General features: G+C 45.6%; 1 protein-coding gene across 50 annotated transcripts in view; it reads right to left on the minus strand.

The window, feature by feature from the left end:
- The window catches only part of CLIP1 (CAP-Gly domain containing linker protein 1), a 148,311-nt gene that overhangs the window by 99,015 nt on the left and 22,485 nt on the right, over positions 1–26,811 (minus strand). For 46 of the 50 annotated variants that reach the window (XM_074008174.1, XM_074008170.1, XM_074008166.1 and 43 more), the window contains 2 exons: positions 7,026–7,216; positions 3,678–4,249 (listed from right to left, as the gene is read on the minus strand). In XM_074008174.1, coding sequence (XP_073864275.1) covers positions 3,678–4,249; positions 7,026–7,110 — 657 coding nt within the window. In that variant the 5' untranslated portion in view covers positions 7,111–7,216. Of the gene's footprint in view, positions 1–3,677; positions 4,250–7,025; positions 7,217–25,042; positions 25,309–26,811 lie in introns of those variants that run through there. The other 4 variants (XM_074008185.1, XM_074008191.1, XM_074008193.1 and 1 more) reach the window with 1 other exon arrangement.

The raw sequence follows: 26,811 nt of genomic DNA on the forward strand, positions 1-26,811 counted from the left end.
GCGGGAACCCAGGAGGCGGAGCTTGCAGTGAGCCGAGATCGCGCCACTGCACTCCAGCCTGGGCGACAGAGCGAGACTCCGCCTCAAAAAAAAAATAAATAAATAAAAATAAAAATAAAAAAATAAAAAAATAAAAAAATTAGGCCGGGCATGGTGGCTCACGCTTGTAATCCCAGAACTTTGGGAGGCCGAGGCAGGCAGATCACGAGGTCAGAACATCACAACTATCCTGGCTAACATGGGTGAAACCCCATCTCTACTAAAAATACAAAAAAAAAAAAAAATTAGCAGCCGGGTGCGGTGGCTCACACCTCTAATCCCAGCACTTTGGGAGGCCAAGGCAGGCAGATCACTATGTCAGAAGATCGAGACCATCCTGGCTAACACGGTGAAACCCCGTCTCTACTAAAAATACAAAAAAAAAAAAAAGTAGCGGCCAGGCACAGTGGCTCACGCCTGTAATCCCAGCGCTTTGGGAGGCCAAGGTGAGTGGATCACGAGGTCAGGGGTTCAAGATCAGCCTGACCAACACGGTGAAACCCCGTCTCTACTAAAAATACAAAAATCAGCTGGGCGTGGTGGCGGGCGCCTGTAATTCCAGCTACTCAGGAGGCTGAGGCAGGAGAATTGCTTGAACCCAGGAGGCGGAGGCTGTAGTGAGCCGAGATCATACTACTACACTCCAGCCTGGGCGACAGAGCCAGACTCCATCTCAAAAAAAAAAAAAAAAAACATTAGCCAGGCGTGGTGGCAGGCACCTGTAGTCCCAGCTACTCAGGAGGCTGAGGCAGGAGAATGGCACGAACCCAGGAGGTGGAGCTTGCAGTGAGCTGAGAACACACCACTGCACTCCAGCCTGGGGGACAGAGTGAGACTCCGTCTCAAAAAAATATATAAAAATTAGCTGGGTGTGGTGGCACATGCCTGTAGCCCCAGCTACTCGGGAGGCTGAAGCAGAAGAATAGCTTGAACCCGGGAGGCGGAGATTGCAATGAGCTGAGATCGCACCACTGCACTCCAGCCTGGGAGACAGAGTGAGACTCTTGTCTCCAAAAATAAAAAATAGAAAATAAAGGAAGTGTTGAGAACAAGAAGATTCTTAGTGTAAGGGCCCTGGGGAGTAGCTCATAGAAAGATAAAGCTTGTCAGTTCAAATATAAAGAGCTGACAAGTCACCTCCTCATGTATGGTCATGAGCTAAAAATTCAGCACAGAACATGCAGTCCAAGGCATGGAGACAACCACATTGAAACAGAACAGCTGGGCGTCAGTCAAACTGTCCAAGAACCTGACATCACATCCTAGAAATATCAAATATAGTCGAAATGCAGCACTTTAGCCTTGCTTATAGAGGTTAGGAAACTAAGTTGTTAAATATCTCACTGAGGTCCCAAAGGCAAAGCAGGGACTCAGCTTGTCTTCTTAGCACTATGCTACTCTGCTCCTCTTTAAAAAAAAAAAAAATCACTAAATTCAGAGGTTCTAGAATGTAGGGTACGTAGACCTTATACCTTGCATTTCCGCTTATTAGTCAAACAGTAGCTACTGTACATTTCTTTCCTCTTCCTAAATCTAAACCTCATCATTTGAAAGGCCCGGAAATTCTTTTTTTTTTTTTTCCCTTTGAGACAGAGTCTCACTCTGTTGCCCAGGCTAGAGTGCAGTGGCGCAATCTCAGCTTACTGTAACCTCCTCCTCCTGGGTTCAAGCAATTCTCCTGCCTCAGCTTCCCAAGTAGCTGGGATTACAGGTGTGCACCACTGCACTCAACTAGTTTTTGTATTTTTAGTAGAAACGGGGTTTCACCATGTTGACCAGGCTAGTCTTGAACTCCTGACCCTAGGTGATACACCTGCCTCAGCCTCCAAAACTGCTGGTATTATAGGCATGAGCCACTGCACCTGGCCTTGGCCCAGAAATTCTTAAGTAACATCCTCTGATGCCTTGAGTTTTCCAAGCCATTTAAGGTAGCAGAATCTTACAGACACCCACATAATTTCACTAAACCAAAAATTAAAAATCAGAAGGGGCAAAAAATCTGATTTTTATAAACATACCTAAGTTCACTCCTGAGCTTATTTTGTCAATAAAGTTACTTTTTTTTGTTTTGAAACAGGGTCTTGCTGGAGTGCCATGATGTAATCATAGTTCCCTGCAGCTTCCATCTCCCAGGCTCAGCCTCCTGAGTAGCTGAGACTATAGGCATGTGATACCATGCTTGGCTTATTTTATTTTTATTTTATATGGAGTCTTGCTTTGTTGCCCAGCCTGGAGTGTAGTGATGCGATCTTGGCTCACTGCAACTTCCACCTCCTGGGTTTAAGTCATTCTCCTGCCTAAGCCCCCCGAATAGCTTGGATTACAGGTGCCTGCCACCATGCCTGACTAATTTTTGTATTTTTAGTAGAGACAGGGTGTCGCCATGTTGGCCGGGCTGGTCTTGAACTCCTGACCTCAAGTGATCCACCCGCTCAGCCTCCCAAAGTACTGGGACTATAGGAGTGAGTCACCCCGCCCAGTCAATTTTTTTATTTTTTATAGAGACGGGGTCTCACTTTGTTGCCCAGGTTCAAGTGATCCTCCCACCTTGGCCTCCCAAAATGCTGGCATTACAGGCGTGAGCCACCGTACCTGGCCACTGTTACCTTAATATTTACAAGTTCCTTGTTAGTATAGTGGTGAGTGTTTCTGCCTGTCATGTGGAGACTGGAGTTCGAGTCCCCAACAGGCAGCCATATAATATTAAGAAAATAAATTTTTGTTTTTTTTGAGACAGAGTCTTGCTCTGTCTCCCAGACTGGAGTGCAGTGGCGCAATCTTGGCTCACTGCAAGCTCCGCCTCCGGGGTTCAGGCCATTCTCCTGCCTCAGTCTCCCGAGTAGCTGGGACTACAGGCGCCTGCTACCATGCCCGGCTAATTTTTTGTGTTTTTAGTAGAGACGGGGTTTCACTGCGTTAGCCAGGATGGTCTTGATCACCTGACTTCATGATCTGCCCGCCTCGGCGTCCCAAAGTGCTGGGATTACAGGCGTGAGCCACTGCGCCCGGCCAAGAAAATTTTTAATAACAAAAGTAAATATTTACAAATTATAAATTCAATATTCTTTTAGCTAAACTGCTAGATACAACTAGAATAGATCACTGCAAACCTATGCTCTTTCTAGACACAAACTACATGCCAGTTTCTAATTTGTTGCATAGTTACCCATAAACTGAACTGATTAATTTCTCTATAAAGGAGGGGTCGTCCCTCCAGAACAGACACTGAGCCAAGAAGTATCCCATGTGTGTATTTCCGGCTTTTTTTTTTTTTTTTTGAGACAGAGTCTCACTCTTTCGCCTAGGCTGGAGGGTAGTGGCACAATCTTGGCTCACTGCAACCTCCGCCTCCCGGGTTCCAGCAATTCTCTGCCTCAGCCTCCTGAGTAGCTGAGATTACAGGCGCCCACCACCAATCCCAGCTAATTTTTTTGTATTTTTAGTAGAGACGGGGTTTCACCATCTTGGCCAGGCTGGTCTTGAACTCCGGACCTTGTGATCCACCCGCCTTAGCCTCCCAAAGTGCTGGGATTACAGGCGTGAGCCACCGCGCCCAGCCCTGATGTGTGTATTTCAACCACTCCCTGGTGTTTACATCTCAGTTCAACAAAATGACCTCAGAATGTTTCTCTACTCACCAATACTCTGTCTCCAATTTTGAGCTCTCTTTCTCCTTTCTTGATTGAGCCAGCCTCTGAAAGGTTGGAGATAGATTCGCTGGCAGTTTTTGTAAGGTTGCTGATCGGAGGCGTAGCTGAAGGTTCCTTGGCTGCTGGCTGTGATGGTTTCTGGGGAATGTTTGAGGGGGTGGCTGGGGAGGAAGACACCATGCTGGCTGTAGAAGTGGACAGCGGTGAAGTAGCTCGGGAGGCAGGCGTCATCTGCAGGCCATTAGCTTCATCTTCTGCTTGCACCTTCCTTGTTAACTTTGAAGGTCGGGTAAATATGCCCTTTAAAGGCTCACATTGGAAATAGCGAACTCCTGCCACCGAACCGTCGTTCTTGCCTATGGGTTCATCTAAAACAATTCCAGCCCACTGGCCTGGTGCAAACTGAGTTTCTCCAAGAAACTGGATAAATCCAGGCTTATTTCCATTCACCCAAACTCGTTCCCCAACTCGAAAGTCATCCACAAATTCCTCCTGAGTCTCAGATGATGGAGTGCTGGATGCTTTTTCACTGGATATTGTTTTTTCTACTGGAGCTACAACTGAAAACAAAACATCAGAAGAGATTCGATTTAATATTCAAGCAGACAACCTCTAACTTCAAGAAAAACTGGAGAAAGCCAACAGCCCGCAGGAGTAGTCTACAACTCTTAGAAAGGTTGTTTTGTTTGTTTGTTTTGTTTTGTTGTTTTTAGACAGAGTCTCACTGTCTCCCAGGCAGAAGTGCAGTGGCGCGATCTCAGCTCACTGCAAGCTCCGCCTCCCGGGTCCTCGCCATTCTTCTGCCTCAGCCTCCCAAGTAGCCGGACTACAGGCACCCGCCACCACGCCTGACTAATTTTTTGTATTTTTAGTAGAGGTGGGGTTTCACCATGTTAGCCAGGATGGTCTCAATCTCCTGACCTCATGATCCGCCCGCCTCAGCCTCCCAAAGTGCTGGGATTACAGATGTGCACCACCATACCTGGCTAATTTTTGTATTTTTCGTAGAGACGGGATCTCACCATGTTGGCCAGGCTGGTTTCAAACTCCTGACCTCAAGTGAACCTCCCACCTCAGCCTCCCAAAGTGTTGGGATTACAGGCATGAGCCACTGTGCTTCACAAAAGTGTTTTTGTTTGTTTTGTTTTGTTTTAAACAAGGAAGCCAAGAATAACTGATCCTTCACTACGATCATCAATGCTGCTAAACTCAGCAAACTGGTAGTTGAGGTTTATTCCTTTACTTGCAATTAAGATGAGAAAAAGTCAAAGCAAGAAAAAAATAAAATCAGTCCTTTTTCCAGGCCTATATTCATAATTGGTCTGATTTCATTATTTGCTACACCCACCACCCTGAACATCATGAGCAAATACGCATTCAGATTCACTAAATACCACTACTCCACAATTGAGTAGTCAATTCAAGCTGACAAAAACTAGGACACAAAAACCAGGCACGGTGACTCACACCTGTAATCCCAGTTCTTTGAGAGGCTGAGGTGGGCAGATCATTTGAGGTCTGGAGTTTGAGACCAGCACAGTCAACATGATGAAACCCTATACCTGCTAAAAAAAAAAAAAAAAAAAAAATACAGGGCTGGGCGCAGTGGCTCACATCTGTAATCCCAGCACTTTGGGAGGCCGAGGTAGGCAGATCACCTGAGATCAGGAGTTTGAGACCAGCCTAACCAATATGGAGAAACCCCATCTCTACTAAAAATACAAACTTAGCTGGGCGTGGTGGAGTGCGCTTGGAGTCCCAGCTACTCAGGAGGCTGAAGCAGGAGAATTGCTTGCACCTGGGAGGCAAAGGTTGCAGTGAGCCGAAATCACGTCACTGCACTCTAGCCTGGGCAACAAGAGCAAAACTCTGTCTCAAAAAAAAAAAAAAAAAATTAGCTGGGCATGGTGGTGGGCACCATTAATCCTAGCTATTCCGGAGGCTGAGGCAGGAGAATCACTTGAACCTGGGAGGCAGAGGTTGCAGTGAGCCACTGCCTTCCAGCCTTGATGACAAAACAATACAGCATCTCAAAACAAAAACAAAAACAAAAACAAAAACCAGGCCAGGCGTGGTGGCTCACGCCTGTAATCCCAGCACTTTGGGAGGCAAAGGCAGGCAGATAACCTGAGGTCAGGAGTTCAAGACCAGCCTGGGCGAAACCCCGTCTCTACTAAAAATACAAAATTTAGCTGGGCATGGTGGAGCACATCTGTAGTCCCAGCTACTTGGGACGCTGAGAGCCATGATAGTACCAATGCCCTCCCGCCTGGGCGACAGAGTGAGACCCTGTCTCAAAAACAAAGAAAGAAACAAACAAAAAAACCTACAAAAATTCATTAAGCTCTCCACATAAAAAATTTTATGTCTTTCAATTAAAAATTATTTCAGGCCAGGCATGGTGGCTCACACCTAGAATCCAGCACTTTGGGTGGCTGACACCTAGAATCCAGCACTTTGGGTGGCTGAGGCAGGCAGATGAACTCCTGACCTCAAGTTAAGGCCAGCCTGGCCAATATGGTGAAACCCCGTCTCTACTAATAATACAAAACTTAGCTCGGTGTGGTGGCGTGTGTCTGTAGTCCCAGCGACTCTGGAGGCAGAGGCAGAAGAATCGCTGGAACCCAGGAGGTGGAGGATGCAGTGAGCCAAGACTGTGCTACTGCACTCCAGCCTGGGGAACAGAGCAAGACTCCATCTAAAAAAAAAAAAAAAAAAAAAAAAGGCAAAGCGCAGTGGCTCAAGCCTGTAATCTCAGCACTTTGGGAGGCCAAGGTAGGCGGATCACGAGGTCAGGAGTTCGAGACCAGCCTGGCCAATGTGGTGAAACCCCATCTCTACTAATAATACAAAAATCAGCCGGACGTGGTAGCGCGTGCCTATAGTCCCAGCTACTTGGGAGGCTGGGGCAGGAGAATCACTTGAACCCAGGAGGCAGAGGTTGCAGTGAGCCAAGATTATGCCACTGCATGCCAGCCTGGTTGACAGAGCGAGACTCTGTCTCAAAAACCATAAAAAAAAAAAAAAAAAAAAAAAAAAAAAGGCCGGGCGTGGTGGCACATGCCTGTAATCTCAGCTACTCAGGAGGCTGAGGCAGGAGAATCACTTGAACCCAGTAGGTGGAGGTTGCGGTGAGCCAAGATCGGGCCATTGCACTCCAGCCTGGGCAACAAGAGTGAAACTCTGTCTCAAAAAAATAATAATAATAAAAAAAAAACTTTCAAATATTTTCAAGAATATGAACGTATATAAAATAATGTTTTAAAATTAAAAATCAAATTGAAGTCTGCATATAAGATAATTCATTTGTCATAAAGGAAAAGTGTAAAGTATTACCAGCCGTAGGTGTCTTCAGAGCTGTGCTTCCAGGCTTCAGGATCTTGGTGGGGGCCTTAAGCCCGCTTGGTTTTAGCATACTCATTTTCTTTGTATGTAAGAGTTGCTTCTCCTTTGCTTGTTGCCACTATCTTTCCCCAACCATCGATACAACTGTGGCTTCTATAGTGAAGTCAGTCTCTGGATTAAATCTGAAAAGAGAAATAAATAGAAAGATTTTATAATCTATAGGAGAAAGTAGGAACAACATGTAGCTTTCACAGACTAAAGCTTTCCTTTTATTTGACAATAATCCATCTCCAGGCTGAACCTAGGAACCTAGAAGACTCTGGTTATTAAAAACATGAAAATGCTGCTGAAATGGACTTAAAGGCAATTTACTATCCTCAAGACAAGCAGTTAGCCGGGTGCCATGACCCACTCCTCACACCTGTAATCCCAGCACTTTGGGAGGCTAAGGTAGGAGGATTGTTTGAGGCCAGGAGTTCGAGACCAGCCTGACCAATATAGCAAGACCCTGTCTCTACAAAAACAAAAATAAAAATAAATTAGCCAGCAGGCTGAGGGGGAAGGATTTCATGAGCCCAGGAGTTTGAGGCTGCAGTAAGCCATGATCACACCACTGTACTCCAGCCTGGGCGACAGAGCAAGACCCTGACTCAAAACAAACAAACAAAAAACACAAAAACAAAAACAAGCAGTTGAGACAAACGAAGTATTTGCTTTGCTTTATATACCTAATGTTCTCAGCTGAGTACAGCTCCTAAAACCCACACAATCCCTAAAAGAGGGTTCAGAAAAATCTACACCAAACAATGGGGGGAGGAAAAGGAAGCTTTCAGTTTTTCACTTTCATTTCTATATTGCTTACGTTTCACTACAACAAGTCTGTATTAGCTATATTTTTTAAATCCACAGAATTATGCAATTTACAATATAAAACTATACATATGTTAAACTACAGGAAGATTTAAACTATGTAAGAAAAAGCCCTATCTGGGAAGTGATGAGGGAAAATTACCTTGGTTCTATCTAGAAAAACGCAATATACTGCTGGTTTACTCAAGACCAGATATGAATCTATGACTTTTGGGCTGAGGTAAAATAGTATCCTGTCATCTTCTCTTTACCTCCATAGAAAGTGAGTTGAAGACGACCTTGGGGTTTTGGAATATAGGGAAATATTTTCAGATATAATACCTAAAAACAGAACAATTCAAAGAGAAAAATGCTGCCATTTAATGACTCTCTGTCAAATGACGGTGTTCTGCATTTTTCTCTGCGAGCAGAGCTTGGATGATGAAGCACAGACCTCACATTCTCATCTTGTCTCCCTCACAGCCAACACCAGCCACTGGCAAAGAATCTGGCCAGTGATGACACAGGCACCTGCAGCCCACTGCAGCGGACAGAACAGTGCCCTCCCCCAAAGACATGTCCCCCTATCAACTGTGAATGTGACCTTATTTGGAAAAAGCATCTTTGCAGATATAATTAAGAATCTTGAGATAAGATCATCCTGGATTCCCTTGGTAGGCCCAAAACCCAATGAAAAGTGTCCCTATAAAAAGAAGTGACCAGGCGTAGTGGCTCACGCCTGTAATCCCAACACTGTGGGAAGCCAAGGTGGAAGGATCACTTGAGGTCAGGAGTCCAAGGCCAGCCTGGTGAACGTGGTGAAACCTCATCTCTCCTAAAAATACAAAAATTATGGCTGGGTGCGGCGGCTCACGCCTGTAATCCCAGCACTTTGAGAGGCCGAGGCAGGCGGATCACCTGAGGTCAGGAATTCCAGACCAGTCTGACCAACATGGTGAAACCCCGTCTCTACTAAAAATAAAAAATTGCTTGAACCCGGGAGGCGGAGGTTGCGGTGAGCCCAGATTGTGCCATTGCACTCCCACCTGGGCAACAAGAGCGAAACTCTATCTCAATTATATATATGTGTGTATATATACACACACACACACACACACACAAATTAGGCAGGCGTGGTGGCGCGTGCCTCCTGTAGTCCCAGTTACTTGGAAGGCTGAGGCACAAGAATCCCTTGATCCCAGAAGGTGATGGTTGTAGTGAACCAAGATTGCACCACTACACTCCAGCCTGGGCAACTGAGCGAGACACCATCTCGAAAAAAAAAAAAAAAAAAAAAAGAAGATGAGAACACATAGAAAGAAGGCCATGTGAAAACAGAGGCAGAGGTTGGGCATGGTGGTACAAGCCTGTAATTCCAGGTACTCAGGTGGCAGGAGAATTGGTTGAACCCAGAAGGCAGAGGCTGCAGTGAGCCGAGATCGCACACTGCACTCCAGCCTAAGTGACAGAGCAAGACTATCTCTCAATAAATAAATAAATAAATAAATAAATAAATAAATAAATAGTGTGGTTTGGGAGAAGAATCTGAGGGACAGAGTAAGAACTGACATTTGCCTGGGCGACAGAGTGAGGCTGTCTCAATAAATAAATAAATAAGTGTGATTTGGGAGAAGATTCTCAAGGACAGAGTAAGAACTGGCATTTACCTGAAGACAGAAGTCACTATCCTGACTATGAATATAAAAGTCCCAGGCTCCCCACCGCCATTACCACCATCACCACCGCCATCCGTGATGAGGGAAAGAGAGATCCGGGTGGGAGTCCCTATGCTAAGGCTGTAGCTCTGATTCAGAGTCAGGTTTGAAACCACCTGCTTTACTGTCAGACTCTCACCACACAGCTTGCAAGATTCAAGCAGAGTTATTTGTTCCTGCTGCTGCCTCAGACAGATAGAAGGGATTGGCCAAGTCTCCTCTAGATTCAGCCAACGAAGGCCATGTCTATGTCCGTAAAATTTGAGAAGGATGCGGACAGGTTAAATGTAGAAATTCTCTGGGGCCTTCCCTACTCTTCACCCTGGACCAACATCATAGAGTGACAAGGGCCAGGGAGAACTGACAGAGAACAGATGGAGCAGGCACTGTGGTCCTGGAAAACCTTTTATGGTGACAAAATGAAAGAACAAAATACTCCCTAAACTATTTCACTTGGGCAAAACAGGGAACTGTTGGGCTCAGGTCAAGCACTCCCTAAAGAAGAATTTTGAAAACGACCACAAGACCTAACTAGGGAACTTTCAAATCTTGCAGCTCAGTATCATAAACTCACAAAAATCTGACCATCTTCAAGCCTCAGCCTAAAACACAGAAGCATGTGGTCATCACAAACCAAAGACTAACCAAAGCTCTGTCTAGGGCTCTGTTGTCCAATCCTCACGCCTCTAGTTGTCAGTCCATCTGCGTTCCTTCAATCCTAAAGCAGAGAACTGCGACCAAGACTTAATGAAGGAGAAAAATCTAATCTGTCTCAATAAAGAATTAGCAGCAACAACACCAGTGTTGGTTTTTTAAATCTTCCAATTTATAGTTTCTTTTTCATGCATTATTAATGACTGGCATGTCAGGCTTGCTCTGAAAAATTCACTGAAAAACAAAAGATCAAAGTCTTTGTCATGGTACCCACAGCATGCAATGACCAGGAGGCAACATCTCTGTATGTTTCAAGGTCAGTGAATGTCACACTGAAACTAATCAATTCCAAAAAGTGTGCAAAAAAAAAAAAAGACACTGTTGCCTCACTAATAAGCTGGGCATATTTGAATTTTTGACACTTGTGCTCAATGAATCAGGAGATTTGGACCTAAAATGAGACAAACTACCCTTCTCCCCCACCCTCCCAACATGTAAGGACCATAACACATAGAACACTGTAATTCAGAAATAATTTTTATGTGAATTACTATCCCATTTGAGCGTTGCATTACTATGAATTAGCCACTATTATTACCTCTTCTTTACAAATGAAGAAATGCTATAGCAATTAAGAAATTAACAGATGTGTTTCCTCATTTGTTAATCACCTGTCTCCTAAGGTCATTCAGCTCAGTGGCAGAGATGTGAACACAGGTATTGTGATTCCAAAGTTCATCTCTTTTCACTAAATTTAACATTCAAACATAGGAGATATCACACATCAAGATGAAAAACATCAGTTCTGCTACTATGAGAATGACCATGGCCGGGCGCAGTGGCTCAAGACTGTAATCCCAGCACTTTGGGAGGCCAAGACGGGTGGATCACGAGGTCAGGAGATCGAGACCATCCTGGCTAACACTGTGAAACCCCATCTCTAAAAAAACTAGCTGGGCGAGGTGGCGGGTGCCTGTAGTCCCAGCTACTCGGGAGGCTGAGGCAGGAGAATGGCGTGAACCCGGGAGGTGGAGCTTGCAGTGAGCTGAGATCCGGCCACTGCACTCCAGCCTAGGCGACAGAGCAAGACTCCGTCTCAAAAAAAAAAAAAAAAAAAAGAGAATGACCTACATATGTATGACATCAAGAGCTCACATAGCACAAATACAAAACTGCCTGTGTCTCAAGTTTTAGCTGTGAAGGCAGGTGTGCAATTACCATTAGTCCAATCAGGAATAAAGAGAATGAGGATTTACAAGGTTAAGTAACCTTCCCAAGGTTACTCGATTAAAGAAGTGGTGGCACTCAAGGGCCGGGCGCAGTGGCTCATGCCTGTAATCCCAGTACTTTGGGAGGCCAAGGTGGGTGGATCACCTGAGGTCAGGAGTTCAAGACCAGCCTGGCCAACATGGTGAAAACCCATCTCTACTAAAAATACAAAAAATTAGCTGGGCGTGGTGGCGGGTGCCCGTAATCCTAGCTACTTGGGAGGCTGAGGCAGGAGAATCGTTTGAACCTGGGAGGCAGAGCTTGCAGTGAGCCGCCATCACACTCCAGCCTGGGCAACAATAGTGAAACTCTGTCTCAAAAAAAAAAACAAAAAAAACAAAAAAAACGAAGTGGTGGCACTCTCTGGGACCTGGTGTTCTGCCTAACGCACTAGCTCTGAAGAAAATCTACCTATAGGCTGGGTGTGGTGGCTCACGCCTGTAATCCCAGCACCTTGGGATGCTGAGATGGACAGATCACTTGAGGTCAGGAGTTCAAGACCAGCCTGGTCCACAGGGTGAAACTCCATCTCTACTAAAAATACAAAAATGAGCCAGGCATGATGGCACAGGCCTATAATCCCAGCTGAGGCACAAACATAACTTGAACCCGGGAGGCAGAGGCTGCAGTGAGCCAAGATCGCGCCACTGTATTCCAACCTAGGCTACAGAGTTAAGACCCTGTCTCCAAAAAAAAAAAAAAAAAAGAAAGAAAAGAAAAGGAAAAGAAAATCTACCCACAAGATAGTCATCCATTCATTCAACAAATATTTCCTGAAGAACTACTCTGCAAAAGACTCTATTTCCTCTTTTCAGCAGCCGGGTGGCAGGAAGGGAGAAAGCTCTGGGTGGCTGAGAGAGCGCTGAACACACAACACGTGTGTCTCGGAGCAGAGAAAAGGGAGCTCACTAGGGAACCATAGTAGGACTACCAAGTAGGTATGATGTGAGGTTTGCGGTCATGAATTTAAAGTGAAACCAGGGCAGATCGCCTGAGGTCAGGAGTTCGAAATCAGCCTGGCCAACATGGTGAAACTCCGCCTCTACTAAAAATAAAAAATTAGCTGGGCATGGTGGTAGGCGCCTGTAATCCCAGTTACTCAGGAGGCTGAGGTGGGAGAATCGTTTGAACCTGGGAGGCAGAGGTTACAGTGAGCCGAGATTGCACCATCGCACTCCACCCTGGGTGACAGAGCAAGACTCCATCTCAAAAAATAAAAAATAAAGTGAAACCATTATCTTCAGTTTCTCCTTTTTTTCTCTTGTAACACATTTCTGTTCAGGCACAGACACAAAGAAGATACCTAAATTCAACCATAATCAAAATTTGTTGGTGGTAATTGTTTTTTTCTCTTTTTTGTTTTTGTTTTTGCTTTTTGAGACGGAGTCTCGCTCTGTCGCCAGTCTGGAGTGCAGCGGCGTGATCTCGGCTCACTGCAACCTCTGCCTCCTGGGTTCCAGCAATTCTCCTGCCTCAGCCTCCTGAGTAGCTGGGACTACAGGCGCCTACCACCACACCCAGCTAATTTTTGTATTTTTAGTAGAGACGGGGTTTCACCATGTTGGCCAGGATGGTCTCAATCTCTTGATCTCGTGATCCGCCCGCCTTGGCATCCCAAAATGCTGGGGTTACAGGCGTGAGCCACTGCACATGGCCAGTGATAATTTTTAAAGGGTGTTTGAAAGGTGTCACTAAAATGAGACAGGATATCTGAGATGGGTAAAAAGGGACGTGAAGGCAAAGTAGAGCTGACAGTGAAAAGGCGTGAGGGCAACCGACGACGGGCCGCTGCAGCGAGGACACTGGATGCTCAGATGTGCATGCAAATCTCCCCAGGATCTTGTGAAACTGCAGCTTCAGCTTTCTTGCACTCCCAGGAGGTATTAATGCTGCCATTTTGAGGACCCTCCACCTCTATGAATATAGCAAGGGGTCAAAGGATAGGAGGTGGTGGTTAGAGTGAGAAGTTTCATCCCTTTGACCACAGGATGGAACTCAGAGGCCTGAGTGTTGAAGGGACTGCTGGTAGGACTGCCCATGTCTATATTTGCAGGAGGAGGTGTTGGCAGTAAGAAGGGAAAGTGAAAAGGAATGAAAGGAAGAGACAGAAGTCAGTGGATGTCAGCTGCAGGAGGGGGTAACAGGTGGCAGCACTTGAAAGGACCTTGAATATTTGAAGGATGGAGAAACAGTAACATATCAGCAGGAAACAACATGGTCAGCTACCCCATGTGCCTTCCCTGAGGAGCCCCCTTTAGAGGGGTACAGAAGAGCAGTGTCTTCAGGGGCCATCCAAGTTTTAGCATAACAAGGAGGGAAAGAGAATGCAGAGAAAAGGCAGGTGATAGACAAGTTTCACGATCGCAACTTGAATTACAGAGTCAAGAGCTTAAAGAGTTTGGGATGGAAAGAAACAAAGAATTGGGTTTGGGCAGGAGCACTGGTTCACACCTGTAATCCCAGCACTTTGGGAGGCCAAGGCAGGCGGATCACCTGAGATCAGGAGTTTGAGACCAGCCTGGACAACATGGCGAAACACCATCTCTAGTAAAAATACAAAAAATAGCCAGATGTGGTGTTGCACGCCTGTAGTCCCAGTTACTCAGGAGGCTGAGGCAGGAGGACTGCTTGAACCCAGGAGGCAGAGGTGGCAGTGAGCCAAGATCACGCCATTGCACTCCAGCCTGGGCAAGTGCAAGACTCCATCTCAAAAAAAGAAAAAAAGAAAATACATCAAAATGAAGAAATGTAACTATGTGTTGCCAAACTAAAAAGAAGTATAGACCAGGTGTGGTGGCTCATGCCTGTAATCCCAGCACTTTGGGAGGCCGAGGCGGACGGATCACGAGGTCAAGAGATCGAGACCAGCCTGGCCAACATGGTGAAACCCCGTCTCTACTAAAAGTATAAAAATTAGCTGGGCATGGGGGCGCTCGCCTGTAGTCCCAGCTACTCAGGAGGCTGAGGCAGGAGAATTGCTGGAACCCGGGAGGCGGAGGTTGCAGTAGGCCGAGATCGTGCCACTGCACTCCAGCCTGGTGACAGAGTGAGACTCTGTCTCCAAAAAAAAAAAAAAAGTTTAGTCCAAAAAGTCTAGAAAAAGGAAGCTATGAAGAAAATGTCTATTGACTAACAATGGAAAAAGGTTCTCTTGAAAAGAGACAGTGAGTCCATGGAGCAGGCACACCATTTTACGGAGAAGGTTCGTCAGGATCGCAAAGCTGGATAAAAATAGGCATTCGAATAGTCAAGTCAGTGTTCCAAAATTCTATGCTCAGATTACAGTTTTGGTTTTCAACAGTGACCAAAGAGAATAGTGTCTTTTTGGCATTTCTCTGATTATAAATACACAGTTATTTTTTATCAACTACAATCTCTGAATTTGTGTGATTCAATAATCTAATCTCTGAGTAAACGATTTTTTTTAAAAAATGAGATTCTGGCTGGCACAGTGGTTCACACCTGTAATCCCAAGACTTTGGGAGGCCGAGGTAGGAGGATCGTTTAAGTCAAAGAGTTTGAGACCAGCCCTGGGCAATATGTCTCAAAAAAAAAAAAAAAAAAAAAAAGAGACAGAGATTCTGGGCTTACAAAGCTGAGGGTAAGATCATCCTGCCAATCGTGACTTGATTTTTTTAAGACAGGGTCTCGCCCTGTTCCTCAAGCTGGAGTGCAGTAGCACGATCACAGTTCACTGCAGCCTCTAACTCCCGAGCTCAAGTGATTCTCCCACCTTCGCCTCCCATGTATCTAGTACTACAGGTGCATGCCACCACACCCAGCTAATTTTTAAACATTTTTGTAGAGATGGGGTTTTGCCACGTTGCCCAGAATGGTCTTGAATTCCTGGGCCCAAGGGATCCTCCTGCCTCAGCCTCCCAAAGCACTGGGATTATAGGCGGGCACCACCGTGCCCAGCCCCTGACTTTTATTACTATAATACAGTGGTTCTCAAAGTGTGGTCGGTCCACTCCTAGGGAACCTTTGAGACCCTTTTAGAGAATCAAAACTATTTTCATAATAATACTAAGACATCATTTGCCTTTTTCACTATGTTGACACTTGCACTGATGGTACAAAAGCAATGGTAGATAAGAACTGTACATGCTGTTTCAAGGCAATGGAACCAAACTGTACTATTCTTTTCTGTATTTTACATCAAGAGTGCTTGTGGGGCCGGGGCGGACTACTTTCACTGAAGAATGTGATGAAGCATTTCATAAAGGAGATAAATAATTCTGTTAAATTTCAACCCTTGAATATATGCCTTTTCATTTACATATTTTTTTTTTTTTTTTAGAAACAAGGTCTTGCTCTGACACCCAGACTGGAGTGCAGTGGCACGATCACAACTCACTGCAGCCTCAACCTCCTGGGCTCAAGCCATCCTCCCTAGCAGCTGAGACGACAGGCACACACCACCATGCTTGGCCAAATTTTTATTTTTGTGTAGAAGTGCGGTCTGCTATGTTGCCCAGGCTGGTCTGGAACTCCTGGGCTCAAGCGATCCTCCTGCTTCAGTCTCCCAAAGTGCTGGGACGAAAGGCGTGAACCACTGCACCTGGCCTATTATTATTTCTAATGAATTAATATTTTTAAACATTCTCAAGTTTTCATTTCTAATATGGTAAATGTTAACAGCCATAACATACATAAACAAAAGCTCTTTAGAAACCTCACTCGTTTTTAAGAATGTCAGAGGGCTGGGTGTGGTGGCACAGTTCAAACTCATGTTGTTCAAGAGTCAACTATACATAAAACATGCATTTCTATAAAGCAGTCATCAGAAGCACTGGCTCTACAGCAAAGGGTCTCAAAATGTACAGAATCGACATCACCTGAAAGTCTGTTAGAAATGCAAATCCCAAACTACTGAAACAAACAAACTCTGAGGGTAGGCCAGCTATCTGTTTTTTTTTGTTTTGTTTTTGTTTTTGTTTTGAGATAGAGTCTGGCTCTGTGGCCCAGGCTGGAGTGCAGTGGCACGATCTCCAGCTCACTGCAAGCTCCGCCTCCGGGATTCAGGCCATTCTCCTGCCTCAGCCTCAGGAGTAGCTGGGACTACAGGCACCTGCCACCGTGCCCGGCTAATTTTTTGTATTTTTAGTAGAGACAGGGTTTCACCGTGTTAGCCAGGATGGTCTCGATCTCCTGACCTCATGATCTGCCCACCTCGGCCTCCCGAAGTGCTGGGATTACAGGCGTGAGCCACCGCGCCCGGCCGGCCATCTGTATTTTAACAAGTCTTCAGGCAATTTGGATGTTCAAGTTTTTTATTGTTGCTGTTGTTTCAGAGACAGGGTCTTGCTCTGTCACCCAGGTTAGATTGCAATGACACAATCGTAGCTCACCGCACCCTTCAAATTCTGGGCTCAAGTGACTCAAACCCCAACCTCCTAAGTAGCTGGGACTACAGGTGTGTGCGATCAAGTCCAGGTAATTTTTTTTAATTTATTTTTTGTAGAGACTGAGTCTCACTATGCTGCCCAGGCTGGTCTTAAACTCCTGGGCTCAAGTAATCCTACTGCCTCATTCTCCCAAAGTGCTGGGGTTATAGGCGTGAACCACTACACTCAGCCCAGATGCTAAAGTTTGAGAACCACTGCTAAGTTATCCATCCAGAAGTAATCTGAGGTTCAACTTCTCAATGATATGGACATAAATCACCTACACGACTGACTTCCCAAGCACCTGTACGGCAGCCTTGGTGCTTCCCCTCCTCCATGTTTTCAAGGCTGGGGGTCCCCTTTGTTTCCAATGTCCTTTCCAAGTCTTGTAGTCTTCAGCTGCTGAAACTTGGCTAAAGGGCAAACTGAGGCATTCATCTGCCCCACAAAACTTACTCCAGTCCTCGCAATGAAAATCTGTTCATCCGGCCGGGCGCGGTGGCTCAAGCCTGTAATCCCAGCACTTTGGGAGGCCGAGACGGGCGGATCACGAGGTCAGGAGATCGAGACCATCCTGGCTAACACCGTGAAACCCCGTCTCTACTAAAAATACAAAAAACTAGCCAGGCGAGGTGGCGGGCGCCTGTAGTCCCAGCTACTCCGGAGGCTGAGGCAGGAGAATGGCCTAAACCCGGGAGGCGGAGCTTGCAGTGAGCTGAGATCCGGCCACTGCACTCCAGCCCGGGCTACAGAGCCAGACTCCGTCTCAAAAAAAAAAAAAAAAAGAAAAAAAAGAAAATCTGTTCATCCTTCCATTACCCATGGCAAGTCTGTGCTCCTGCAACAGCCCCTTGCATACTTGGCCACGTGTGTAACTCACATATTCCACCACACTAGAAATCTCTCAAGGGAAGAAACTATTTTAGTCACCTTTATGTTTTACCCAGCACTTTATAAACAATGCTTACTAAATAAAATGAATGGGAAAAATAGTCTCAAGTATTTAAATGACTCTACAAACCAGCTGGGGTGTACCCAATACCAAACAAAAATTACGGTTGTTGCTTGCTACAGATGACAGAAAACTATATGACAGACATCTAAGCCCAAAGAATTTATAAAGAGCCGGGTGCCGTGGCTCATGCCTGTAATCCCAGCACTTTGGAAGGCCAAAGCGGGTGGATCACTTGAGGTCAGGAGTTCGAGACCAACCTGGCCAACATGGCAAAACCCCGTCTCTACTAAAAATACAAAAATTAGCTGGGCATGGTGGTGCATGCCTGTAGTCCCAGCTACCTGGGGGAGGCTGAGGCACGAGAATTGCTTAAACCCAGGAGAAGTGCTTGAACCCAGGAGGCGGGGGTTGCAGCGAACTGAGACCGTGTCACTGCACTCCAGCCTGGGTGACAAAGTGAGACTCTGTCTAAAAAAAAGAACAAGGCCAGGTATGGAGGCTCACACCTGTAATCCCAGCACTTTGGGAGGCTAAGGCGGATGGATCACCTGAGGTCAGGAGTTCAAGACCAGCCTGGCCAACACGGTAAGACCCTGTCTCTACTAAAAATACAAAAATTAGCTGGGTGTGGTGGCACATGCCTGTAATCCCAGCTACTCGGGAGGCTGAGGCAGGAGAATCGCTTGAACCAGGAGACGGAGGTTGCAGTGGGCCAAAATCGCGCCATCGCACTCCAGCCTGGGGGACAAGAGTGAGACTTAGTCTCAAAAAAATAATAGTAAAATAAGAAGAACTTCATGTCAGCTTTAGGACATGAAAAATAAATGACATCTGTGAAAGTAGGACTATTCTTCCTCCCAACAACACAAAAATGTGTTCTACCCTCCATAAAGTCAAGATTTAGTATTTAGTGCATTAGATACTGCCATAGCCTCAATGCCTGGAAAACACCAGAACCTGGGGGATGTTTAAATAGTTGGAACACCATTTGAATGCACCACCACCAGTCCATACAAGAATCACAAATGTTAGTTGTATTACTAATTCTAAGAATCCAAGCTCCCCATTTTCCACTCAGATATCACTTCTTATCACTACACATTATTTGAACAGTAAATGACATAAAAATCTGTCTTCCAAGCTGGGCACTGTGGCTCACACCTGTAATCCTAGCACGTTAGGAGGCTGAGGTGAGAGGATTGCTTGAGTCCAGGAGTTTGAGACCAGCCTGGGCAACACAGTGAGACCCCCATCTCTACAAAAAAATACAAATTAACTGTGTGTGGTGGATCACGCCTATAGAGCGAGCTACTCAGGAGGCCGAGGCAGGAGAATGGCTTGAGCCCATAAGGCCAAGACTGCAGTGAGCCACGATTACATTACTGCACTCCAGCCTGGGTGATAGAACGAGCCCCATCTCTAAAAACAAAACAAAAGAAAGAAGGAAATCTGAGGTTGGGTATACCTACAGTTCAAGACCACAGCCTTCTCAAAACATAAAAACATGCTTTCTGTATTTATTCCTTTTAATAAGCAATCCCCTATAACCTGCCTCATTAAGGTAAGAATATTCAAAATATCCATATAAGGAAAAAAATTTCACTTGTGGTAGAAGAGAGTGAGTGAGTTACCAGGATCTTGAACGAAAACAAAACAGGACCCCAGCAATGAATCCCAAAGTTTAGTGGTGAAGTTAGTGCTGTACAACACTTCACGCAAAGCACAAAGGGCGGTCACTGTTCCAGGAACCCCAGAAAACTACCATGGCAAGCCGGCTTGAGAATCACTCCCGCTCTAACGCCTGCTACCACTCAGACCATATCTCAGTAACCACCCTTTCGAGAAAGAGATCTTGCAAGGTTAATGTGAATTCAAAGGTTAAAGATTCACTTCTATTCTCCCTAATAAGAATACATACTAAAAGCATAAAAATTGTTTGTTTGTTTGAGACAGGGTTTCATTCCTATTGCCCAGGATGGAGTGCAGTGGCCCACTCTCGGTTCACTACAACTTCCACCTCCCAGGCTCAAGCAATCCTCCTGCCTCAGCCTCCCGAGTAACTGGGACTACAGGCACACGTCACCAACCCCAGCTAATTTTTGTATTTTTAGTAGAGATGGGGTTTCGTCATGTTGGCCAGGCTGGTCTTGAACTCCTGTCCTCAAGTGATCCACCCGCCTCGGCCTCCCAAAGTGCTGGGATTACAGGTGTGAACCACCACACCCAGCCAGAAATGTTTTTAATAATGAAAATTGATCTAAAGCAGGTAAATATTGTACCTGTGACTAAAATTCACTGCAGATTGGCAAACTTTTTTTTTTTTTTTTTTTTGAGATGGAGTCTTGCTCTGTCACCTAGGCTGGAGGGCAGTGGCATGATCTGGCCTCACTGCAACCTCTGCCTCCTGGGTTCAAGCAATTCTCCTGCCTCAGCCTCCCAAGTAGCTGGGATTACAGGCGTATGCCACGACGCCTAGTTAATTTTTGTATTTTTAGTAGAGATAAGGTTTCACGATATTAGCCAGAATGGTCTTGATCTCCTGACCTCAGCTGATCCGCCCACCTCGGCCTCCCAAAGTGCCGGGATTACAGGCATGTGCCACCATGCCCAGCCAGATTGGCAATTTCAAGTTCTTACAACCTATATGTACAGGATGGCTCATTTCTGCAAAGCTGTCTTAAAGACATCCCAGTTAAAGAGAATTTGAAAGGGTATATAGCTAGTAGACCCATAAAGGGCTCCTAGTCTCTAAGAAAGTAAGTTTTTTTTTGTTTGTTTTTTGCTTTTGAGACGGAGTCTTGCTCTCTTGCCCAGGCTGGAGTGCAGTGGCGCAATGTCGGCTCACTGCAAGCTCCACCTCCTGGGTTCATGCCATTCTCCTGCCTCAGCTTCCTGAGTAGCTGGGACTACAGGTGCACGCTGCCACATCCAGCTAATTTTTTATAGTTTTAGTAGAGACGAGGATTCACCATGTTAGCCAGGATGGTCTTGATCGCCTGACCTTGTGATCCACCCTCCTCGGCCTCCCAAAGTGCCGGGATTATAGACGTGAGCCACCACGCCCGGCCGTGAAAGTGTTTCAAGAGTCTAGATTTTGGCCGGGCATGGTGGCTCCCACCTGTAATCCCAGCACTTTGGGAGGCTGAGGCGGACAGATCACCTGAGGTCAGTAGTTTGAGACCAGCCTGACCAACACGGTGAAACCCCATCTCTACTAAACTACAAAAATTAGCCGAGTGTGGTGGTGCGCACCTGTAGTCCCAGGCACTCAGCAGGCTAAGCCGGGAGAACCATTTGAACCTGGGAGGCGGAGGTTGCAGTGAGCTGAGATCAGACGACTGCACTCCAGCCTGGGTGACACGGTGAGATTCCGTCAAAAAAAAAAAAAAAAAAAAGATTCTAGGTCTTATGCGTTTAAGAAAACAGGGACATGTGACTGTTACAGAGGGTAAAAAAACAGAACACACAAGGACAATGGTTTTAAAAGCGCAGTCTACTTCAAAAAACAGGATGTGATGTCTCTCTGACATTGACGTGCTTTATGGGGTGCAAAGCAATAAGAAAATTATTTGGGAGGGGGGGCATCATCTCTCCACTTAAACTCACAATCAAACTTAGAAAAAAGTTCCATTGTTTACGTACTGCATTACTTAAATAAAAGATGAAAACGGGTTGGGCGCGGCGGCTCACGCCTGTAATCCCAGGACTTTGGAAGAGCGAGGCGGGCGGATCACTTGAGGTGAGTTTGAGACCAGCCTGGCCAACATGGTGAAACCCCCTCTCTAGTAAAAATACAAAAAAAAATTAGCTGGGCGTGGTGGTACATGCCTGTAATCCCAGTTACTCTGGAGGCTCAGCCACGAGAATCGTTTGAACCCGGGAAGCCGAGGTTGCAGTGAGCCAAGGTTGTGCCACTGCATTCCAGCCTGGGCAACAGAGTGAGACCCTGTCTCAAAAAAAAAAAAGGGGGGGGGAGGAAAGGGACAATGCATCAAGTGTTTGCACCCAGCGTACAGAAACACAGGGTTTTCCAAGTTTTTATTTACTTAAGGACAATCCTTATGCTGGGCACAGTGGCTCATGCCTGTAATCCCAGCACTTTGGGAGGCCGAGGCGGGTAGACCACAAGATCAGGAGATTAAGACCGTCCCGGACAACAGGGTGAAACACCGTCTCTACTAAAAATACAAAAATTAGCTGGGTGTGGTGGTGCGCGCCTGTAATCCCAGCTCCCAGAAGGCGGAGATTGCGATGAGCCGAGATTGCACCTCTGCACTCCAGCCTGGCGACAGAGCGAGACTCTGTCTCAAAAATTAAAAAATAGGACAGTCCTTTAAGAAGTTAATATTCGCCCTCAGAGACTAGGTTTCTGAATATTTGTATGAACCAACACCTTTTCTTCCAACTCCAACTGAAACAGGTACAAAGAGCACAAGACAGAATAATCAAAAATAGATGGTGACAACTTCTCGATTGTGATGCATCTGAATTGAGACCTCTGGGTCATAAAGAATTTCTATCACTGATAAAGTAATCGTTTCAAACTGTTACTTTTTCACGTAAGAAAAAACTTGATGTTTATTCGCAGCAAAAATTGATGGTAAATTCCACAGCAAATAGAGCCACTGGCTACTCACGTACACACAGTAAAAACACTTTCTACTCAACTATGGAGTTTTCTGCTTTTAAAAGTCCTGCCAGTGGATAGTCACAATGATTTTCTCACCATTATACAATCTCTTTCAGCAAAATAAAGAGGGTCTGGGGTCATGTCTTTACTTTTTATCTATAAGAAGCTGAAGAAAGTCAACACAAATCTAGAATATGAAAATAGTACCTCATGGTGTCTGTGGAATCGAGGCAGGCATCAGCTCATATCCTGCCAGAAGCTGGGCAAACATTTTTAACAGCCTGGCTGTGAGGTCATGACGATGACCTCACAAATAGGAATTCTGATGTTAGTCGGCCTCTGGGCTCAAACCTCACCACTTTAAACAAAAACCAGAGGGTTCCATATCCCTGAATCTGGAGCTGATGACTCAAGAAATGTCCTTTCTCCTAAGAAATAATCCTCCCATCTGAGATTAGCAGTATCTAATCTGTTTTCTCCACTGCTGACCAGCATCAGCAACACAGGTAAGCAGAGAAAAGCACGTCCACCTAAACAGCTGAACACCAGTCATGTACGCATATCTGTATTACCTGCAAACTTCCAGTACGCAAGTTTTTCTTTTGGTTCGGATCCAAACACTTTTTCTTAGTGTTCTTTACTGGAAAATTGGGCTACATTTAAGAATCCCGGCCAGGCATGGTGGTTCACACCTGTAATCCCAGCACTTTGGAAGGCCAAGGCGGGCGGATCATAAGGTCAAGAGATCGAGACAACCCTGGCCAACATGGTGAAACCCCGTCTCTACTAAAAATACAAAAATTAGCTGAGCATGGTGGTGCGCGCTTGTAGTCCTAGCTACTCAGGAGGCTGAGGCAGGAGAATTGCTTGAACCTTGGAGGTGGAGGTTGCAGTGAGCCGATGCTGTGCCACTGCATTCCTGCCTGGCGACAGAGCAAGACTTCATCTCAAAAAAAAAAAAAAAAATCCTGATAACTGAGTAGGAAATAAATCATAAACTTAAAATGTTACCCTTGCCAGTCGGGCGCGGTGGCTCACGCCTGTAATCCCAGCACTTTGGGAGGCCAAGGCGGGCGGATCACGAGGTCAGGAGATTGAGACCATCTTGGCTAACACGGTGAAACCCTGTCTCTACTAAAAACACAAAAAATTAGCTGGGTGTGGCGGCGTGCACCTGTAGTCCCAGCTACTCGGGAGGCTGAAGCAGGAGAATGGCGTGAACCCAGGAGGCAGAGGTTGCAGTGAGCCGAGATCACGCCACTGCACTCCAGCCTGGGCGACAGAGCGAGACTCCGTCTCAAATATATATATATATATATATATGTTTTTAAAACACACAAGTTTGGCCAGGCGTGGTGGCTCACATCTATAATCCCAGCGTTTTGGGAGGCCAAGGCAGGAGGATTACTTAAGTCCAAGAGTCTTAGAGTTGCCTGCGCAACATAGTGAAACCTCATCTCTAAAAAAAAATTTTTTTTAATTAGCTGGGCATGGTGGCACCTGCCTAGAATCCCAGCTACTTGGGAGACTGAGGCAGAAGGATCACCTGAGCCCAGGAGATTGAGTCCAGCCTGGGCAATATAGCAAGACTTTATCTCTAAAATATTTTTTTTTAAAGTTTAAGGGAAAAAAAGAGACTTATTATAGAAAATACATATTTTAATAAAATCTAACCCCCCCTTCCTCCTGATCAGGTATCTGAACAACAACAACAACAAAAAACCTTAAGCAATTTACAGAAACAAGAGGTTCCACAAAATCAGCAGTTCCCAAAAACAAGAATGGTGAAAATTACGCTCATACAAGAAGGAGTAATATTCTTTATAATTCTCATCTAATTTCTTAAGGTTATGTTTACTCCCATTTTTTAAATGTCATGGTTCAAATAAATACAAAAGTACGAACAGAGAGCTGGACTGGGAAGTGAGACACCTAAACTCCCGTCCCAGATGGACGACCCTGAACAACTCACGTTTTGTAACCCCTTCCCTGGCTCAGTATTCCCACCTGCAACCTGAGGACACTCATTAAATAAGATCTGTTTCTAACTCCACACCTTCACGGTGCTAGTCCTGTTTTGGGTATCAAATCAAAATCCTGTAAGCAAAAGGTCAAGGATTCAGAAGTGAAAGGAAAGATGGTGGCTCTAACTTTGCCAAAGTAAAAAGTACAGGCCTCTGCCATCAGTGAAGAAAGAACCCAAATCTGGTAAGAGTTTCAAACGGGCTCAGCACCTCCTGGCACACATAGAGCGGCATCGCGCTGCCCCAAGAAAATCACATCTCTACACGTCAGACCCTTTCCAGTCCATTTTGCCCCATCCACAAAATGAAAATGCCACTTGATTTACTAAACCTAAAAATTCTGTTGGGAGGCAAAGGAGAGTTAGAGAATTTGCAATGAATTTAACCTGCCAGGAGAGGGAGTTTAACACCAAGCTTCCAGAAACAGGCTGCGTGGTAGCTACAACGTCCAGAAACCCAGGTTTCAACGCGGCCCGGCTGCACAACCCAAAGGAAATTCAGCACCAGGCGAGTGAAGTGACTTACCTGTGCACAGCTGCACTCGCAGACTTCGGAGCCCCCACCTAATTCTATAACGCTGTATGTCCATGAACTTAATAACAGAAGGTCAGGGGAGAGACGTTCTGAGAGCAATGAAAGTCTATCTTAAGATAAAGATGTTTCTGAAGTTGATTTTTCAAGTCAAACTTGAGAGAGAAATTCAAAGGCTATGTTCTCATATCACATTCCTGGGTTTGGGAGGTTCATTCACAGCTTAATCCTGTCCCCTGAAGTCACGGTTACGTAAGTATGCTGTGTCACTTGCTGTCCCCACCCCCAACACAGGAGATGCAATGTAACCTGAGCTCCCTGGCTTCAGCCACTGAAAACACTTACACAACACTGGGACCATTCCAAATTGACTTGTTTCCTCTAAACAAAGGGCAAGCTATTTGATTTTCGTCCTTCTACTTCGTTCACATTTGTATTTCTGTACATACAGAAGACACTGAAAAAGATAAATAAGATTGAAGGGTATTTGCAAATTTTCTTCAATTCTTGAGTAAAACAGGAAAGTCAACTATTTAACGTCACAGAAGAGTAACCAAAAAAAAAAATTTATGGGCCTGCTTAGCCCCAATTTAAAAACATCACATCTCCTGGCTGAACTGAGCTTAAGGGCTTTGGATGGGCTTCATTTCCCACGTAGAGACTGTTTCTAGAGCCAGGCCCCATACGCTACTGCCACACAGAAGGGCTTTGAGGGCACATGGGAAACGGCTCTCCAAGAACACAGGAGACACATCAGCAGTCTCTTCTGACTACTCTTCTTGCCCTCTCTTCCTTCTCTGGACTACTCCAGCTACTGGGCAGGCTTCGATTACGGAATGATGACTCACCCGCATTCCTGCCTTGTTTGCATATCATGCTATGACTAAGTCCCATGAGATTTGATTTGTCTTCGCAACCAAAGAACCTAAAAAAGTTTGATACACAGTAAGAGTTCAAAAAAATTCTCAAGTGAGTCAACAGCAAAACAAGAATCCACAAAATTATGCAAAATGATGCAATTTTCAAACTAAAGCAACAAGTAACTGTATCTTACACTCTAAACACCTGACAAACCCAGCAGCATTAGAGGGTTTCCCAACTCTGGATCCTTTTTTTTTTTTTCTTTTTTTTGAGACAGAGTTTCACTCTTGTCGCCCAGGCTGCTGGAATGCAGTGGCACGATCTCAGCTCACTGCAACCTTTGCCTCCCGGGTTCAAGCCATTCTCCTGCCATAGCGTCCCAAGTAGCTGGGATTGCAGGCATGTGCCACCATGCCTGGCTAATTTTTTGTATTTTTAGTAGAGACGAGGTTTTGCCATGTTGGTCAGGCTGGTCTCGAACTCCTGACCTCAGGTGATCCGCCCGCCTTGGCCTCCCAAAGTGCTAGTATTACAGGCGTAAGCCACCACGCCTGGTCTGGATCCTTTTTTAAAAAGTGGGCCAATGAAGGGTGGGTATGGTGGTTCACACCTGCAATTCCAAAGACTTTGGGAAGCTAAGGTGGCAGGATTCTTTGAGCCCAGGTGTTCAATACCAGCCTGGGAAACTTGGTGAGACCTCATCTCTAATTATTAACAAATTAATAAAAAGTAGCTCAATGGGCTGGGCGCGGTAATCCGAGCACTCTGGGAGGCCAAGGCGGGTGAATCACTTGAGGTCAGGAATTCAAGACCAGCCTGACCAACACGGGGAAGCCCCGTCTCTACTAAAAATACAAAATTAGTGGCTCAAGCCTGTAATCCCAGCACTTTGGGAGGCCGAG

The sequence above is a fragment of the Macaca fascicularis genome, chromosome 11, assembly GCF_037993035.2.
Source record: "Macaca fascicularis isolate 582-1 chromosome 11, T2T-MFA8v1.1".
NCBI lineage: Eukaryota > Metazoa > Chordata > Mammalia > Primates > Cercopithecidae > Macaca > Macaca fascicularis.